Below are 19,528 nucleotides of genomic sequence, written 5' to 3'. Positions count from 1 at the left end.
ATTCGTTATCTCACCCACATCCCCCCTTTTATTTTCGATCATAATGCCTCTCGTCCCAGTTGGTTCCTATATAGTTCATTGCCCTCGTTACGCAGGAATCTGAAACACTGGGGATTGTGTTCAAAGCACGCCATTTTGATTCTATTGATAGGGAACAGTGCACGTTTTATTCTAAATGTGAGCCATAATGAGGGTCAGGTACCCGTAGTTTCCTGATCTGATTACTTTGTACATGTCGGCCCGCTGTATAATACGTATCGTCTTTGAGGCCAGACTGCCCCCACAGGCAAGATAAATAGGGTGGTCCCACGGAGAGGGACGCAGCACACGGTGTACCATAGTGGAATGATAACGAGGTAACTGTTTATACGCTGTGTCGAATACGTGTGATAATATTGAGATTGTTGGAAATATATATTGTAATGTTGAATTTGTGTGGTTCATGTTACAGGTTGGATAAAGCACTGACACCCCCTCTGGCTATTCGTAGTAGCCGAGCGCCAGCTGATTGCGTTGAGTCCGGTGTGGACACTTGAATGCTCAATTAATCCAAACTGAGCTGTTTATGACTATTCGGATCCCTGTGGCCGCTCGTGTCGGCAAAGCCATCCACCTTCTTTGTCCAAATTGACCGAGGACTATTTATAGAAGCGGATATCATATATTTGAGTTGGCTGAAGATCCTTGACAAAGACAAGGCCCCTGTCTCCTCCCCAGCCTTGCGTACCATCATTTTATTGAAGACATGGGGGATACTGGTAGTGAGCGCAGCAAACCTTTACCAACTCGGTGTCCCTGTGGATTTTGGGGGTAAGATGTCGCACATCATGTATTATTTGTTGTGGAGATGGGTTAATGTGGGGATGGTAATTAATGTCGGCTAGACTAAATACATTGTTGTTCTGTTGGGCAGACCGGGTGGGGGTTGGGGATAAGTTGATATCTGAGCTAGCTACACAACTGATCTGAATGTTTTTATACATCTCCCCTCTGTCAGTGAGTGTAGTTCTATCAAAGCGTGAAATCTTCAGAGCATGACTTTACAACTGTGGTTTTGAATGTTTTCCGTTTTTTGGTTAGAATCTGATGTGGTCTAGTTTGTTTAGCTAGGTCTCCTTAAATGGAAATGTAGCCAGTCATATAGCTGTGATATCCTAACTGAAGATGAAACGTTGGACACTTTATCCAATGTTCTCCCGACTGTCATTACAGTGTAAACACAATCATCGAGTTACAGCACGTTCCTCCCTCACATTCCAGTCTCCTTTGTGAAATAGAGGGACCAAGCAAAGATTATAGGCAATGCTAGGAATAAAAAATTGTTGATTTGTTTGAATTTGGCAGTCAATCCTGTATGGGCAATGATGGGGAATTTTATTACCAAAACCCTGCCCATCTCTTTCGGCCCATGCACTCTACTAGTCACTCTGAGGCTCTTCAGGGCAGGTAGCCTAGTGGTCTGCTGTTTTTCAGCGGAAAGGGAAGCTAGGTTGAAAATGGTTGTATCCCGGAACATCCGGTTGTTGGCAACTTTGCTTAGGCTACATGTGAGAACTGAATTCCTCACATCTGTCAACGTCAGATGACGCAATCGGCAGCCTGTTTACTGCTCCTGCAGTCCACACCCGGTTTGAGGTGTCTGAAGCTTGTCAGTTTTCCCCTCTGAAGGCCTCTCAGGCGTTCTTTCCTTGTAGCCCTTCCCTTGTGTGTTAAGCCTATCTCTTTTTAGAGTATGTATGCTTACATCCAGAGCCATGAACACATCCTGTTCAGTTTGAGTATTGCTGTTGACTAGGACTGTCAGTCATGGCAGGCTATGCCTCATTAAACATTGGGAGGGGTGTCTATCTCAACACTGCAGGATATAGGCTTTGCATTTAGAAGTTGGCTAGTTTCAAGAAATCCGGGATGAATTTGCAGCGCCTTTCTGTTTTTGGTCAGTTCTTACCTGGTGCATAAAATTGTGACTGAGTGCAAAGGACCGTCTTTGATAATGACAGGCCCGTAGATTTCTATGGACACTGTCCATTGGACAGACCATTCTAGACTGATATTATGTTTTGATCAACATGTTAGCTCAGCGGAAGCCTGTAGGAAGACAAGGCATTCGGTTATAATGCGTATACTGAAAGTGGGTAGGCAGACAAGTCTTCAATGTAGTGAAAGGATTCAAGGATTAAGCTAGCATGGGGCTGGTCAGAACTCACTTCTATGATGGAGGCTTTTCTAGGTATATGCTTAGACACTGTGCCGCTGAATGACACGTGATGTACGTGGGGAAATTGATGAGTTCTAAATGTATCCTAAGTCAATTGGAACACTGCATTGGTCACGTTACCTCCAAAGGGCACAATGGGCTGAATACCTTCGTTCCAGCCTCTCCCATATTGACAGTGATCACAGAGCCCTAAACAGAAACGTCCCAGCATTGTGAGTGTCAGAGATGTCCAGAATGAGAACAACCATTAGCCAACCACTGGAAACATGATGTCATTGAGGGAGGGATTCAAAGGAAAGCCTGAGAAAATGCTGCATGTTTAGTGGGAGATATTTTTTGTTGTTGGGTTGAACATGTTTTTGATATTACATGGAAGGGTTTGGTTTGTTTGCATGCATGTGTCATGGAGTTTAGTCTGCCATGTGTTGAGTTGGACTTATTCTACATGATTAGGATTGTGAGAGGAGAGAACCTGTCTGCTTTGATGTTTGGTTTTCTATATAGGCCTAGATTTTGTCTAGCCTATTTCTGACCAAAACATCTTGTAATGTATACAGTATTGCAAAAATGTGATTGATCCACAATGATCTTGTAGTTGTTGGGTCTATCCATGTTGAGTTGACTAGCCTACTCCAGTCAGTAATGACCCCTCACTGGCCAGGTTGGTCAGTTGTCCTAAAAGTCAAAGCCTGTCAGGATGGCCTCTCCACACATCTGCTTAGCCTGGACTGATTAGCTTCTTAACCAATGAGGGATAAGATCAAAGGGATGTTGGTCTACCTGTCACTCATTTGTTGCTGTAAAAAAGATCCACTGTATTACTACCTTGTGCTTCTTCCCTTTTGAACGATTTGTGACGCCCTTTACATTCCCCTCCCCCATAGCCTTTGTTTGTTTCCCCCTTCTCTTCTTCCCTGCCATGACTTTGTCATCTGTCACCCCTGCCATCAGCTTATTTTCACTCACTCTGTAGCTATGGCAACCTCGTAGGTCCATCAGACTGTCTGGGTACAAAAAAATGGCTCATGTTTGAGTGTCCTGAGAGGAATTGAAATAGTCATGCATGTTTTTATTTGTTGTTTAGCTGCAAATAAGGGGCAGATTGCGTTGACAAATTGTTTAGTGGGCTTGGTACCATCTTTCTGTGACTGATTTTTTACATTTTTTTTATCTCTCCCCAGGTCCAGTAAAACCATGAACCTCTGCTCAAAATGTTTTGCTGGTAAGCCTTCCCATATGTGTGGACAATGGGTTTCTGTTATGTGGCAGAGCTCTGTGTGTACCTGAGACATCAGGAGGGGGTGTGCAGATTTCTTCCTCGTGTGATGTCTCTGCTGTTTCTAACACTTTCGATTAGCCAACTTAGTTCGTTAGACATATTTTGTAGAAGTAGTGTTTCCTCTTATGGTATAAAAATCCCTATGAAATACTCCATAGGCATGCTGTAAAAAAAAAAAAAAAAAGGGTTTTGGCCCTTTCTGGATTCTGAAAATAGCCTATTTCCAGATGGACTTCTTACTGGCATAATGGTGATCTCTCAAGAATGAGTAAGATGGGTGTCAGGGAAAATATTCACCCAGGTCTGATATCATGTATGCCTGTATGTCAGGGTGTTGACTCTCAAGCCTGCTGTGGTAAATGATTGCAGCTCTAAAATTGAGATTGTGACTGGCTTCTGTAGTCCTTTTTGGGAGGTGTGGAAGAGAGAAAGTATGCTGGAACTCTGGCAGTGTCCATGGAAACGAGTGAGCTCGGTGAAGACGGTACCTAAAGGGGCAGCATTGCTTAGAATAGATTTGATACACAAGAGCACAGCGACAGCAGAAATTAGTTCTATGAAGGATTAAGATATGACCCAGCTGCTTTTTGAGCTTGTGCTGTTATGGAATGGGGAGTTGATGGATAGACTCTGGTAGCCTAAAATACGGTCATTCTGAGCCATTCCATCTGAGTTTATGATGGGCGTCTTGGGGGTGGTGATGCATGCCCCCACGTGTATGTTTGTGTGCCAAATCAAATGTTTTGTCATGTGCTGAATACAACTGGTTTAGACCTTAATGTGAAATGCTTACTTACAAGCCTTTAACTAACAATGCAGTTCAAGAATTAAATCTAAGAAAATATTTACTAAATAAACTAAAGTAAAACAATTTAATAAAATCTAGAAGTTAACACATTAACATTACTTAACAAATATGAGGCTATATACAAGGGGTACAGGTTAGTCGAGGTAATTTTGTCAAGTGACTGCATAGATAATAAACGAGTAGCTGTAGTGTATAAAACGAGGGGGTGGCCATTTTGATTAATTGATCAGCAGTCTTATGGCTTCGGGGTAGAAGCTTTCAAGGAGCCTTTTGGTCCTAGACTTGGCGCTGTGCAGTAGCAGAGAGCAGTCTGTCTGACTTGGGTGACTGGACTCTTTGACAATTACTTTGGGCCTTCCTCTTACACCGCCTAGTATATAGATCCTGGATGGCAGGAAGCTTGGCCCCAGTGATGTTCTGAGCTGTACGCACTACCCTCTGGAGCGCCTTACGGTCAGATGCCGAGCAGTTGCCATACCAGGCGGCGATGCAACCGGTCAGGATGCTCTTGATGGTGCAGCTGTAGAACTTTGAGGATCTGGGGACCCATGCCAAATCTTTTCAGTCTCCTGAGGGGGGGAAAGGTGGCGTTGTACCCTCTTCACGACAGTCTTGGTGTGTTTGGACCATGATAGTTTGGTGATGTGGACACCAAGGAACTTTAAGCTCTCAAACCCGTTCCACTTAATCCCCGTCGATGTTAATGGGGACCTGTTCGGCCCTCCTTTTCCTATAGTCCACGATCATCTCCTTTGTCTTGCTCACATTGAGGGAGAGGTTGTTGTCCTGGCACCACACTGCCAGGTCTCTGACCTCCCTATAGGCTGTCTCATCGTTGTCAGTAATCAGGCCTACCACTTGTCGTCAGCAAACTTGATGGTGTTGGAGTTGTGCTTGGCCATGCAGTTGTGGGTGAACAGGGAGTACAGGAGGGGTCTAAGCACACACCCCTGAGTGGCCCCAGTATTGAGGATCAGCATGGCAGGTGTTGTTGCCTACCCTTACCACCTGGGGGGCAGCCAATCAGGAAGTCCAGGATTCAGTTGCAGTGGGAGGTGTTTAGTCCCAGGGTCCTTAGCTTAGTGATGCGCTTCGTGGGCACTATGGTGTTGAACGCTGAGCTGTAGTCAATGAACAGCATTCTCACATAGGTGTTCCTTTTGTCCCGGTGGGAAAGGGCAGTGTGGAGTGCGATTGTGTCATCTGTATGCGAATTGGAGTGGGTCTAGGGTTTCCAGCATGATGGTGTTGATGTATTGAAGCAGCTGGTCTGTCAAGAGCTGACGTATGTGGTGCTTGGGGCTCTAAAAAGCATTATATTTCATCTCTTTCAGATATCGAGAAGAAGCAGACAGATGAGGACTGTGCCCCAAAACCCAGCCCGAGCACTGGGAGTACCCAATCGGCTGTCTTCAATAGCGAGATGAGTAGTAGCAGCAGCAAAAGTAGCCAATCCCTATTGTCGTCGCCACTCACTAACTCCGAGCAGCCATCTGCATCAACCGAAGACCCTGTCCCCATGTTATCCAATACACAGGACGGTAAGATGAAGGGTCCACAACTTAGTTTTGAGATGTTGCACTTTCTGGAACCTTTGAATGAATTACTATAGCTGAGTTCATTTTCAGTCATTCAATCTGACCTGGGTTCAAATACTATTTATGGTATTTCAATACTTTCACATACATTTTGAAGGAAGTATTTTAATATTTTTTTAAATTTGAAAATACAAGTAGAATATTTGGAAATTTATTAGGAAATACTTAAGTGTATTTTTAAATACTAAGATTTGAACCTAGGTCTGTTTGGTCCTAGGGATATTTGGAAACAATTATTTGGAGAAAGTTTTGAATAGTATTTTATATGAACTCATTTAAATACTTAAATTGAGGAGACTGAGACACACACACACACACCCTTCAAACCCCCTATGCCCTTTTTTAAATCTCTTTCAAAGTCACTGACATCTCTTCTAGCCATGCTAGCCAAGATAATGGTCAACTGACCATTTTTATGCATGACACCACCTTGCATTCTACTGCTGGCTTGGGTGTTATGAGGTGGGTGTCAATGTAAATAGTCTGAGTGGCCATTTGATTTATTGTTCAGCAGGCTTGTGGGTAGAAGTTATTAAGGAGCCTTTTGGACCTAGACCTGGTTCTCCGGTACCGCTTGCGGTGCAGTAGCAGAGAGAACAGTCTGACTTGGATGATTGGATTCTTTGGCAATTACTTTGGGCCTTCCTCTGACACTGCCTAGTATATAGGTCCTAGATGGCAGGAAGCACAGTGATATACCGCTCCGTTCGTACTACCCTCTGTAGCGCCCTACGGTCGATGCCAAGCAGTTTCCCTCCTTTTCCTGTAGACCACGATCCGCTTCTTTGTCTTGTTCGCATTGAGGGAGAGGTTGTTGTCCTGGCACCACACTGCTAGGTCTCTGACCTCCCTATATGCTCTCGTCGGTGCTCAGGCCTACCACTGTTGGGTCGTCAGCAAACTTAATGATGGTGTTGGCGTTGTGCTGGGCCATGCAGTCGTGGGTGAATGGAGTACAGGAGGGGACTAAGCACATACCCCTAAGGGGCCCCAGTGTTGAGGATCAGTGTGGCAGATGTGTTGTTGCCTACCCTTAACACCTAAGGGTTGCCCGTCAGGAAGTCCAGGATCCAATGGCAGAGGGAGGTGTTTAGTCCCAGGGTCCTTAGCGTAGTGATTACCTTTGAGGGCACTATGGTGTTGAATTCCGAGCTGTAGTCAATGAATAGCATTCTCACATAGGTGTTCCTTTTGTCCAGGTGGGAAAGGGCAGTGTTGAGTGCGATTGAGATTGCGTGATCTGTTGGAGCGGTATGTGAATTGGAGTAGGTCTAGGATAGAGGTCGACGGATTCTGATTTTAACACCAATACCGATTTATTGGAGGACTAAAAATAGCTGATACCGATTAATCGGCTGAATTAAAAAAAAAAAAAAAAGATATATTTTTTTGTAACAATTACAGCACTACTCAAACTTATTTTAACTTAATATAATAGATAAATAAAATCATTTTAGTTTAAATAATGCAAAAACAGTGTTGGAGGAGAATGTAAAAGTGCAATATGTACCCTGTAAAAAGCTATCGTTTAGGTTCCTTGCTCAGAACATGAGACCATATGAAAGCTGGCGGTTCCTTTTAACATGAGTCTTCAATATTCCCAGTTAAGAAGTTTTAGGTTGTAGTTATTATAGGAATTATGACGCGTCGACTATTTCTCTCTACCATTTGTATTTCATATACCTTTTAACTATTGGATGTTCTAATAAGCACTTTAGTATTGCCAGCCTAATCTCAGGAGTTGATAGGCTTGAAGTCATAAACAGCGCTGTGTTTCAAGCATTGCAAAGAGCTTCTGGCAAACGCAGTGCTGTTTGAATGAATGCTTGCGAGCATGCTGATGCCTACCACCCCGCAGTCAGACTGCTCTATCAAATCAGACTTAATTATAATAAACACACAGAAATACAAGCCTTAGTTTACGGATTTGACCATATTAATGACCTATCATTTCAAAAACAAAACATTGATTCTTTCAGTGAAATGCGTAACCATTCCGTAATTTATCGAATCTTGCTGTTACATTGCACAGCCTTCAATGTTATGTCATAATTATGTAAAATTCTGGCAAATTAATTACGGCCTTTGTAAGGAAGTAATGGTCTTCACACAGTTCAACGATTTCCCTAGTTAATATTGCCTGCAAACATTAATTTCTTAACTAAATATGCAAGTTTAAAAATATATATTTGTGTATTGATTTTAAGGAAGGGATTGATGTTCATGGTTAGGTACATTGGTGCAACGATAGTGCTTTTTCGGCAATGCGCTTTTGTTAAATCATCACCAGTTTGGTGAAGTAGGCTGTGATTCAATGATAAATTAACAGGCACTGCATTGATTATATGCAAGACAAGCTACTTAACTACACATGGTTGATATTGGGTTAACTAGTGATTATTTTTCATAAGAAGTTTAATGCTAGCTAGCAACCTTGTCTTTTCCTTTTTTCTCTTTAGTTCATTCTCTTGGTTGTTGGGGGGGTTCTTATATTTTTTGAGGGGGGGCTGTGGGACGGACCTCAAATGGTTGAGGGACAGCTTTTGGGGGAACTGTGGGGGGAGATCTTGGAGGGTTCGGGTTTACATTTTTTGGCCTGGTGGTAGATTTGTCAACGTGCCCTTGAGCAGGGCATTGACTCTGAATGCTTCTGTGTGTTGCTGTGAATGGGAATCTGTTGGATGACTGGTATGATGTAGTTGTTGAGCGGCTTCAGTGCAAGTATATTGTATGTTTCGGATATACAAAAAAACTAGAAACCTACCGTGGCTCTTTGCTGCACTCATGTAACATGTGGTCAGCCTGCCACGCAGTCTTCTCGTGGATTACAACGTAATTGGCATCTAAAAATGCTGATTACCAATTGTCAAGAACTTGAAATCGGGCCTGATTTAATCCGTCGACCTCTAGTCTAGGGTTTCCAGGATGATGGTGTTGATATGAGCCATGACCAGCATTTCAAAGCACTTCATGGCTACCGACGTGAGTGCTACACAGCTGTAGTCATTTACGCAGGTTACTTTCGCTTTCTTGGGCACAGGGACTATGGTGGTCTGTTTGAATCGTGTAGGTATTAGACTCGGTCAGGGAGAAGTTGAAAATGTCAGTGAAGACACTTGCCAGTTGGTCTACACATGCGTAGAGTACACGTCCTGGTAATCCGTCTGGCCCCCGTGGCTTTGTGAATGCTGGCCTGTTTAAAGGTCTTGCTCTCATGGGCTAGGGAGAGCGTGATTAGTCGTCCAGAACATCTCGTGCTCTCATGCATGCTTCAGTGTTGCTTGCCTTGAAGCAAGCATAAAAGGAATTTAGCTCGTCTGGTAGGCTCGTGTCACTGGGCAGCTCGCGGCTGGGTTTCACTTGGTAGTCCGTAATAGTTTGCTAGCCCAGGCACATCTGACGAGAGCCGGTGTAGTAGGATTCAATCTTAGTCCTGTATTGACACTGCCTGCTTGATGGTTCTTCTGAGGGCATAGCGGGATTTCTTTTAAGCATCCGGATCAGTGTCCCACTCCTTGAAAGTGGCAGCTCTAGCCTTTAGCTCATTGCAGATGTTGCTTGTAATCCATGACTTCTGGTTGGATTATGTACGTACTAGAGTTCGGCCGATAATTGGGGCCGATTTCAGGTTTTCATAACAATCAGTAATCTGCATTTTTAGACACAGATTGTGGCCGATTACATTGCACTCCACGAGGAGACTGCGTGGCAGGCTGACTACCTGTTAAGCGAGTGCAGCAAGAAGCCAAGGTAAGTTGCTAGCTAGCATTAAACCTATCTTGTAAAAAAATAAACACTCAATCTTAACATAATCACCAGTTAACTACACATGGTTGATATTACTAGTTTATCTAGCTTGTCCTGTGTTGCATATAATCAATGTGGTGCCTGTTAATTTCTCATCGAATTACAGCCTACTTCGCCAAACGGGTGACGATTTAACAAGCACATTTGTGAAAAAACCCACTGTCGTTGCACTAATGTGTACCTAACCATAAACATCAGTGCCTTTCTTCAAAATCGATACACTAGTATATATTTTTTACCGCTAACATGAATTTCTTTTAACTAGGGAAATTGTGTCACTTCTCTTGCGTTCTGTGCAAGCAGAGTCGGGGTATATGCAGCAGTTTGGGCCGCCTGGCTTGTTGCGAACTGTGAAGATCATTTCCTAACAAAGACCGTACATAATTATGACATAACATTGAAGGTTGTGCAATGTAACAGCAATATTTATACTTAGGGATGCCACCCGTTAGATAAAATACGGAACTGTTCCGTATTTCACTGAAAGAATAAACATTTTGTTTTAGAAATGATAGTTTCCGGATTTGACCATATTAATGACCTAAGGCTCGTATTTCTGTGTTTATTATAATTAAGTCCATGATTTGATAGAGCAGTCTGACTGAGCGGTGGTAGGCAGCAGCAGGCTCATAAGCATTCATTCAATCTTTCGTGCACTGGTGTAACCGATGTCAAATGGCTAGCTAGTTAGCGGGGTGCGTGCTAATAGCGTTGCATTCGCTCTGAGACCTTGAAGTAGTTGTTCCTCTTGCTCTGCAAGGCTTTTGTGGAGCGATGGGTAACGATGCTTCGAGGGTGACTATCGATGTGTCCCTGGTTCGAGCCCAGGTAGGGGCGAGGAGAGGGACGGAAGCTATACTGTTACACTGGCAATACTAAAGTGCCTATAAGAACATCCAATAGTCAAAGGTATATGAAATACAAATGGTATAGAGAAAAATAGTCCTATAATAACTACAACCTAAAACTTATATCCTGGGAATATTGAAGACTCATGTTAAAAGGAACCACCAGCTTTCATATGTTCTGAGCAAGGAACATAAACGTTAGCTTTTTGACATGCCACATATTGCACTTTTACTTTCTTCTCCAACACTTTGTTTTTGCATTATTTAAACCAAATTTAACATGTTCCATTATTGATGTATTACATTAACTTAAAATAACTGTTCATTCAGTATTGTTGTCATTATTACAATTAAATAAAAATCCACCGTTTAAAAAAAATGTTTTTATCGGTATCTGCTTTTTCTGGTCCTCCAATAATCGTTATCGCCGTTGAATGAAAAGTCAGTCGGTCGACCTCTAGTACGTACAGTCACTGTGGGGACGACGTCATCGATGCACTTTATTGATGAAGCCGGTGACAGGTGGTATACTCCTGAGTGGTGCAGCGGTCTAAGGCACTGCATCTCAGTGCTGGAGGCATTCACTACAGACCCTGGTTCGATTCCAGGCTTTATCGCAGCTGGCTGTGATTGGGAGTCCCATAGGGCAGCGCACAATTGGCCCAGTGTTAGGGTTTGGCTGGGGTAGGCTGTCATTGTAAATAAGAATTTGTTCTTAAGTGACTTGCCTAGTTAAATAAAATCAATGGCATTAAAAGAGTTAACCCGGATGTCCTGGCTAAATTCCCAATTTAGCCCTCATACCATCATGGCCACCTAATCATCCCCAGCTTCCAATTGACTCCTTCGCCCCCTCTCCCGGTAGCTATTCCCCAGGTTATTGCTGTAAATGAAAATATGTTCTGTCAACTTATCTGGTCAAATAAAAACAATTAAGAAATTAGCATCCCAAAATTAACTCAGTAACCACACGTGTGGAACCTCCTGCTTTCAATGTACACTTAGTGTACAAAACATTAGGAACACCCTCCTAATATTGAGTTTGCCCTCAGAACAACCTCAATTTGTTGGGCATGGACTACAAGGTGTCTAAAGAGTTCCACTGGGATGCTGGCCCATGTTGACTCCAATGCTTCCCACAGTTAAGTTGGCTGGATGTCCTTTGGGTGGTGGACCATTCTTGATACACACTGGAAACTGAAGGGTGGAAATCTCCACCCAGCAGCTTTGCAGTTCTTGACACAAACCAGTGCACCTGGCACCTACCATACCCAGTCCAAAGGCACTTAAACATTTTGTCTTGTCCGTTCACCCTCTGAATGGCACACAAACAATCCATGTCTCTGCTTAAAAATATTTCTTTAACCGGTCTCCTCTCCTTCATCTACATTGCTTGACGTAGACTTAACATGTGACTTCAATATGGGATCATAGCTTTCACCCGGTGTCTGTCATGGAAAGAGCCTGTGTTCTTAATGTTTTGTATACTCAGTGTATATACTGTATGTATTTCATGATCTGTGTTGGCAGAGGTCTGTAAGGTTGGACTGACAGCTTGCTTCTATTTCTGCCTCTGGAGGAGTGGTTCTGTGTCTGTCTTACTCTGCTGGCAATGCATGCACTCAGCCTGGCCTAGATAGGACGCATAGAGGGGCAACACAGTTGCACTGACAATCTTAAGATCTGCTTGCTTCTCCCAGGATTTCACTTAAGGTTCCCAGTTTTAAACCAACTGCAGTATCTTGTGTTGTTGTTCCCTTCATGTTAATGTAAGGGTATGTTGATATAAACAGAGACTTGGCATGTCAGGATTTTTATATGAATTTCGCAGTTACCTGAGCTTATCTTATTACATAACATTGCCACAAGGTCTTAAATTCAAGATTGTTTTGTCTTCAAAGCTGTATCTAATTCCCTGCTTCTTGGTCTAGGTGACAGACATCTGGGCTCTTGATCAATGAGGAATGTTTCCTGTCTTACACTTTTTTTTTTTTCCTTTTTCTCTCTCTCTCCACAGAACTATTATCATGCACAGAAACAGCCCAAGGTACCCTCTGTACGCCCAAAAAACGTCCTTGCGAATCAGGTACAGCCTTGCTCCTGCTCCCTGTGTTTGTGCAAAACTGTACGTTGGACTCTGACACTGTGTAACCTTCTGTTCTTTCAGCTTCAGGGCTGGAGAGCGAGGCGTCACCGGAGAAACAGGCACGGGGGGACTCTGAGGAGGGGGAGGCGGTTAGCGAGGAGCCTAGCCCAGGACCCAAGCAGAAAAACCGCCGGCGCTGCTATCGCTGCCAAACCAAACTGGAGCTGGTACAGCAGGAACTGGGCTCCTGTCGCTGCGGTAAGTACTGCATGGGAACGACACAAACACATCTGCCCTTAGTTTTCATGTCTCCTAACTGTGACTTCAGTCATTTTAACATTGTTCTCCTTCGGTCTTTCTTCCTCTCCTAGGCTACGTGTTCTGCATGCTGCACCGTCTACCTGAGCAGCACGACTGCCTGTTCGACCACCTGGGGCGTGGGCGTGAAGAGGCTGTCCTCAAGATGGTGAAGCTGGACCGCAAGGTGGGCCGCTCGTGCCAGCGCATTGGAGAAGAGTGCTCCTGAGTTGCTCCCATTGACCGCCCGTCTCCACACTAGGCACTTCAAGAGAGGGTGAAAGGAGCGAGGGAGGGAGTGGGGGAAGGGAGAGCGAGCATGGTTGAAATAGACTCACAATTTGCCCCACCATTCTGGATCTTAGTATTGTTGATCCACTCCTGTTAGTCTTGACAGTTTGGACTCTGACTTGGACACTGTCCCCACGGCAACCTCTGGAGCCACACTGTCACTATCGCATGTTCGTTTTCACAGCCTTAACTCGCCCAGTCTTCAGATTCAACAAGGACCCTGTAAAGAGAGAACGGTCAGATTATTTCTTTTAGCACACAGCAGCACCACCATAGCGCAACACTCTTTTTCCCCGATCACAAAAGACTGTCTGCAACAGTACTTCCTATATGAAACTGACCTCTCTCTCCTTACCGGCTCCTTAGTTGTCTTTGTCAGCAGGTTTTCACTATGTCAATGGTCACTAAGGAACGGAACATAGACCTGTCTGTCCCTAGACCACTCCTCAGGTTGTAGGAGGGTGGGATATCGACCTTTAACTCCCCCACCTTATTTTCTCTTTTCCTTGCCCAATGGCTCTGCATGGCATTGGATTGAATTGGCTTGTGTGTTGAGTGAGGACATTGTTCCCCAGGTCCTGGGTCAGTTGTTGTGTGGCTGTGTTTGTTCCTATGAGTCTCTGCCAGAGTGGTTTGAATCCAAACCAGACCACTAACCTTTGTACTGCAGCCAACCTCCTCCTCCGCTCCTCTTTTGGATCAGTCTGAACAAATGGACTGGAGACACACAAGCAGAAGTTCTTCTCTGCCTGCTGCCCTTTGAATGAGTGATGCTGTTCCTGCTCTTTTGTTTTGTAATGCACTTCCTCTTCTGTACATACAAAATCCCTGACTCCTTGGACTATTGAACCATGGCTCTGTTCATATGGCCATAATAGAATACCACTTAGAATGCATGCCTGATACATTGGTTCATTCTAAGTAGTATACTGCTAGTCTGTTCCATATTTTCTCCTACTACCCTAGTCACACTACTTGACTGTGCTGGTCCCAATGCTCATCTCATTCTTCACTCCATCCCCCTCTCCTCTGCTTCCTTCGACTCTCACTGGTCCCCTTCTGGTGCGAGGGATGATTTGAAGGATGGAGGGAGTGATGTGTAGTGGTCAACAACAAAAAAGGAGCGTACCGTTGTGGCTGGTTTTATTTTGATATTTTGCGACCTGTTCTCGCGAGTGCTAATGGAAGAAATATCTTTCTGTATCTTAAAAGAAATTGTATTTAACCATATGGTTTTGATTTACTTACACACTAGCATAGCGCTGCATATTTAGTTAAATGTATAAAAAAAAATAACTTTTTTCTCTTATTGTATTTGGCCTTTTTGCTGAGGATGATTAAACTGGATTAGAGAAGCGGGTCGTCTGTGTGATCTTTAAAGTTGAAGTGTATAATGGGTGACTTTATAAGGAGTCCATCAAACAACGAAGTGCAAACCTTATTGTCAATGTCCGTAATGGGGGGGGGGGAAGCTCAAATTGACACTTTTTACATGCAACTTGTGTGAAAAGTAGACACTTGACTGACAAAGGAACAATAAATATCATACGATTGCGTCTGTGCCCATACCCTTCCGATTTGTGTTTAATTTAATCTAGCCCTTGTTTTGAGGATTTCCCAAAACCTTTCCCTGTATTAATGTCCACTATTGCCCCACTTCTCTGCTCAAAAGGTGAAGTTGAACACCTGCTCTCTGAACATCTCATTCCAAGATCATGGGCATTAGTTTCCCAATAAATCTCAGGTGCTGAAACAGTGCCCAAACCCCATCTTGCTTAATGAAACCGCAATTAAAATGTGCTCCCTGTTCAAAATGAGATGCACATCAAATTAGGATCTGAATGTCAGTGTGATCTGTCACTATTTCAGTGGAAAGACTAAGATTGTTACTCTGTACATAACAAGTGCAAGTTATGTATTTCAACAGCATACTGTATGCACAAACACAGTAAATATTTTTCATACATAAAGGAAGAAAAATAAGCCTATTTGCACTACTGTATGGAATAGATAAAGAACCTGTCGAAACAGTCACACACATACTCCATTTCGAAAACAATGCAATTTCTGTTTTGGTCTGGCCACAGATCACAGTCGGTATTCTCCTTGGTCCGGGGGGGAAAGAGAGAGAGAGAAGAGAATATCTTCTGGCAAGGATTCAGCTGGAATGTCACCACAGGCGGCTTCCATTGCCTAGAGAAGGGCCATATGTTCATGGGGTTTGCGATCATACCACCACCATGCTGAAAACGCAATGGGGTTGAGAAATGGAGAATTGTAAACCTGGTATGGTCATGGAAACTGTTGCGAGCCTGATGGAAACTCACATTGTCCCAAATTAGAACATATATTTGCTGCTCAGGATCACCTGACCGTCTGAAAAAGATGAATGTAAGGTGTTCAGGAAATGAGAGATGGGCAGTGTTTGATCCAAAGGGTGTCATGGCAGTGGAGGACTCCATTGTGGCTCATAACTGCGCATATGATATCATTTCCCCCACGCTGACCAATGATGTTCCTACCTCTCCTACTAGTCTTTGCTAAATTAATCTATGAATAGGAGTTCTTGGGGGATGGGACTTGCATCCAACTTCATGATTCTCTGAAATGAGAGTAAATACTGTATAGTAAATTTCACTGGCAACATTGAGTCTGTTTCAAAAGTGTAATACTAGTACATGTATTTGTACCGTTTTATCCTTTCAAATGGGACTCAGATTTGCCTCATGATGATGTTTAAGAATGTGGGCTATGGTTGATAAGCTCACTCTGATATGTAAGACAGAGTTTTCAATCAGCCGTTGCTGGATTTCCCACATTCTTATGGCATTATTTTCAACTACCATTTGAACAATGGCAGCCTCCTATTCGTTTTTAAATATGTGGTTGTCTTTCAGTTCTCCAAAAACAAAAAATAGCATACAAGATTAACATGTTAAAGTAGTATAGCTCCTAATTTCATACATACAGTAATACATTAAACATTTGTTTGCCCTTACAGTATGTATTAGAATCTACTTTCTTTACAGTAGTACAACATAAAACAGTAAAGTAGTATAGGTGCAATATCTACAGTACATACAGTTGAAGTCGAATGTTTACATACACTTAGGTTGGAATCGTTATTCAACCACCCCACACATTTCTTGTTAACAAACTATAGTTTTGGCAAGTCGGTTAGGACATCTACTTTGTGCATGACAAGTAATTTTTCCAACTATTTTTTACAGATTATTTCACTTATAATTCACTATCACAATTCCAGTGGGTCAGAAGTTTACTTACGCTAAGTTGACTGGAATTTTTCAAGCTGTTTAAAAGGCACAAACTGGTGTCATGGCTTTAGAAGTTTCTGATTGGCAATTGACTCAATGTCAATTAGCCTGTGTACCTGTGGATGTATTTCAAGGCCTACCTTCAAACTCAGTGCCTCTTTGCTTGACATCATGGGAAAATCAAATGAAATCAAAAAAAAAATGTAGACCTCCACAAGTCTGGTTCATCCTTGGGAGCCATTTCCAAACACCTGAAGGTACCACGTTCATCTGAACAAACAGTAGTACGCAAGTATAAAAACCATGGGACCATGCAGCTGTCATACCGCTCAGGAAGGAGACTCGTTCTGTCTCCTAGAAATAAACGTATTTTGGTGCAAAAAGTGCAAATCAATCCCAGAACAGCAGCAAAGGACCTCGTGAAGATGCTGGAGGAAACAGGTACAAACGTATCTATATCCACAGTAAAATGAGCCCTATGTCGACATAACCTGAAAGGCCACTCAGCAAGGAAGAAGCCACTGCTCCAAAACCGCCATTAAAAAAAGCCAGACTACGGTTTGCAACTGCACATGGGGACAAAGCTCATACTTTTTGGAGAAATGTCCTCTGGTCTGATGAAACAAAAATAGAACTGTTTGGCCATAATGACCATCTTTATGTTTGGAGGAAAAGGGGGATGCTTTGTTGCACCCCCATGTTGTGGGGGTGCTTTGCTGCAGGAGGGACTGGTGCACTTCACAAAATAGATGCATCATGAGGGTGGAAAACTGTGGAAATATTGAAGCATCGTCTCAAGACATCAGTCAGGAAGTAAAAGCTTGGTTCCAAATGGGTCTTCCAAATGGACAATGACTTTCCCTTAAAGCCAAAATCAGAAGGGAATGGGCAGAACAAAATTCAAAACCTCAGTTACACCAGCTTCAGGAGGAATGGGAACTTGTGGGAAGGCTACCGAAACATTTGACCCAAGTTAAACAATTTAAAGGCAATACACTCAATTAGTATTTGGTAGCATGGAAACTTCTGACCGACTAGGAATGTGATGAAATAAATAAAAGCTGAAATAAATCACTAATCACTATTATTCTGACATTTCACATTCTTAAAATAAAGTGGTGATCCTAACTGACCTAAAACAGGGAAATTTTACTGGGATTATATTACAGGAATTGTGAAAAACTGAGTTTAAATGTATTTGGTTAAGGTGTATGTAAACTTCCGACTTTAACTGTGCCTATTCTCATTTTGGAACGTCCAGATGATGGATGCTACGATGAAGCGGCTCAGATCGGGCAGCACTCTCTGCCTCCCTCAAGGTCAAACCATTGTCATGACTTTGGCCTGGGGGTAGGTTTATGACAGTCATAAATACCTCTTCCCCCCCCTTTTCCTCTCTCTACCCTACTGATGTTACATTTGCAAACCCTTTGGTTAACAGAGATTCTGGGAACATCAGAAGGTGGGGGGAAATGAACTATATTCTGGTAATCCGACCAATTGAACATATGCGGTGGTACTTAATGAATATGATGTCAGTTCGGTTGTCATCTGAGACATTCTCATCAATGATAAGCTGACAAACTCTACAGTGGAAAGTCTACACATCAGAGTTATCGGATTCACATGGAATTGTTGTTCAATTTAAATGTTTGAATATTAAATTATTTGTGAAGGAATAAAATGTCAGTTTTGGGTTTTCATAAGGTAGGGCTATGCTCAATCAGTGTATGATCCAAATGGTGTCATGGCAGTGGAGAACTCCATTGTGGCTCATAACTGGCTATAAAACTTTTCAAACACGCCCTCCTCTCCCTTCCTATATAAAGCCTTGACGACAATGTAACCTCCTGTTCCGAGGATGACGGTCCGATGTCAGAATGGTTCAGATAATAACTACAGAACGAAGCCAACATCAGCGTGAGCTTTGGTTGTGAATGGTAATTTGCAATTAAATTCATTAAAAATCTTACAATGTGATTTTCTGGATTTTTTTTTTCATTTTGTCTCTCATAGTTGAAGTGTACCTATGATGAAAATTACAGGCCTCTCATATTTTTAAGTGGGAGAACTTGCACAATTGGTGGCTGACTAAATACTTTTTTTGCCCCACTGTATCTACAGTACCAATGTTTGTTTTGCTTCACAGTCCCCGCTGTTCCATAAGGTGTTTTTTAAATCTAATTTTACTGCTTGTGTCAGTTACTTGATGTGGAATAGAGTTCCATGTAGTCATGGCTCTATGTAGTACTGTGTTTCTCCTATAGTCTGTTCTGGACTTGGGGACTCTGAAGAGACCTCTTGTGGCAAGTCTTGTGGGGTGTGCATGTGTGTCCGAGCTGTGTGCCAGTAGTTTAGACAGACCTGTCATAAATAAAAGTGGTGATGAAGTCAATCTCTCCTCCACTTTCAGCCAGGTGAGATTGACATGCATATTATTAATATTAGCTCTCTGTGTACATCCAAGGGCCAGCCGTGCTGCCCTGTTCTGAGCCAATTGCAAAGTCCTTCGTTGTGGCACCTGACCACACAACTGAACAGTAGTCAAGGTGCAACAAACCCAGGGCCTGTAGGACCTGCCTTGTTGATAGTGTTGTTAAGAAGGCAGAGCATCGCTTTATTATAGACTTCTCCCCATCTTAGCTACTACTGTATCAAATCAATATGTTTTGACCATGACAGTTTACAATCTAGTGTTACTCCAAGCAGTTTAGTCATCTCAACTTGCTCATGTCCACATAATTTATTACACGATTTAGTTGAGGTTTAGGATTTAGTGAGTATTTTGTTCCAAATACAGTGCTTTTAGTTTTAGAAATATTTAGGGCTAACTTATTTCTTGCCACCCACACTGAAACTAACTGCAGCTCTTTGTTGAGTGTTGCAGTCATTTCAGTTGCTGTAGTAGCATTGAGCCATCCGCATGCATAGAAACTCTAGCTTTACTCAGTCAGTGGCATGTCGTTAGTAAAAATTGAAAAAAGCAAGGGGCCTAAACAGCTACCCTGGGGAATTCCTGAT

General features: G+C 42.9%; 2 protein-coding genes across 5 annotated transcripts in view; one reads left to right on the top strand and one right to left on the bottom strand.

The window, feature by feature from the left end:
• Positions 1 to 87: 87 nt before the first annotated feature.
• LOC112217895 (AN1-type zinc finger protein 3) lies at positions 88 to 14,587 on the top strand. Of its 2 annotated transcripts, XM_024378502.2 has the most exons (7): positions 90 to 356; positions 452 to 810; positions 3,400 to 3,440; positions 5,640 to 5,846; positions 12,576 to 12,644; positions 12,726 to 12,902; positions 13,016 to 14,587. In XM_024378502.2, exons 2-7 carry the CDS (start codon positions 746 to 748, stop codon positions 13,168 to 13,170), a joined length of 714 nt encoding a protein of 237 aa, XP_024234270.1. In that variant the 5' UTR covers positions 90 to 356; positions 452 to 745; the 3' UTR covers positions 13,171 to 14,587. The 2 variants fall into 2 exon arrangements, with proteins under 2 accessions (XP_024234272.1, XP_024234270.1); XM_024378504.2 differs by lacking the exon at positions 12,576 to 12,644 and having other exon boundaries at positions 88 to 356.
• Positions 13,320 to 19,528, bottom strand: part of LOC112217896 (protein yippee-like 5) — a 19,509-nt gene continuing 13,300 nt past the window's right edge. For 2 of the 3 annotated variants that reach the window (XR_002948530.2, XR_006079285.1), the window contains exon 3: positions 13,325 to 13,452. Coding sequence is in view for 1 of the 3 variants with exons in the window: in XM_042300961.1 (XP_042156895.1) it covers positions 13,394 to 13,452 (59 nt within the window). In the remaining 2 variants the exon portion in view is untranslated. Of the gene's footprint in view, positions 13,453 to 19,528 lie in introns of all 3 variants that reach the window. The other variant, XM_042300961.1, reaches the window with a different exon arrangement.

The sequence above is a fragment of the Oncorhynchus tshawytscha genome, linkage group LG18 (genome assembly GCF_018296145.1).
Source record: "Oncorhynchus tshawytscha isolate Ot180627B linkage group LG18, Otsh_v2.0, whole genome shotgun sequence".
Lineage (NCBI taxonomy): Eukaryota > Metazoa > Chordata > Actinopteri > Salmoniformes > Salmonidae > Oncorhynchus > Oncorhynchus tshawytscha.
This window is presented reverse-complemented; position numbering and strand designations above follow the sequence as displayed.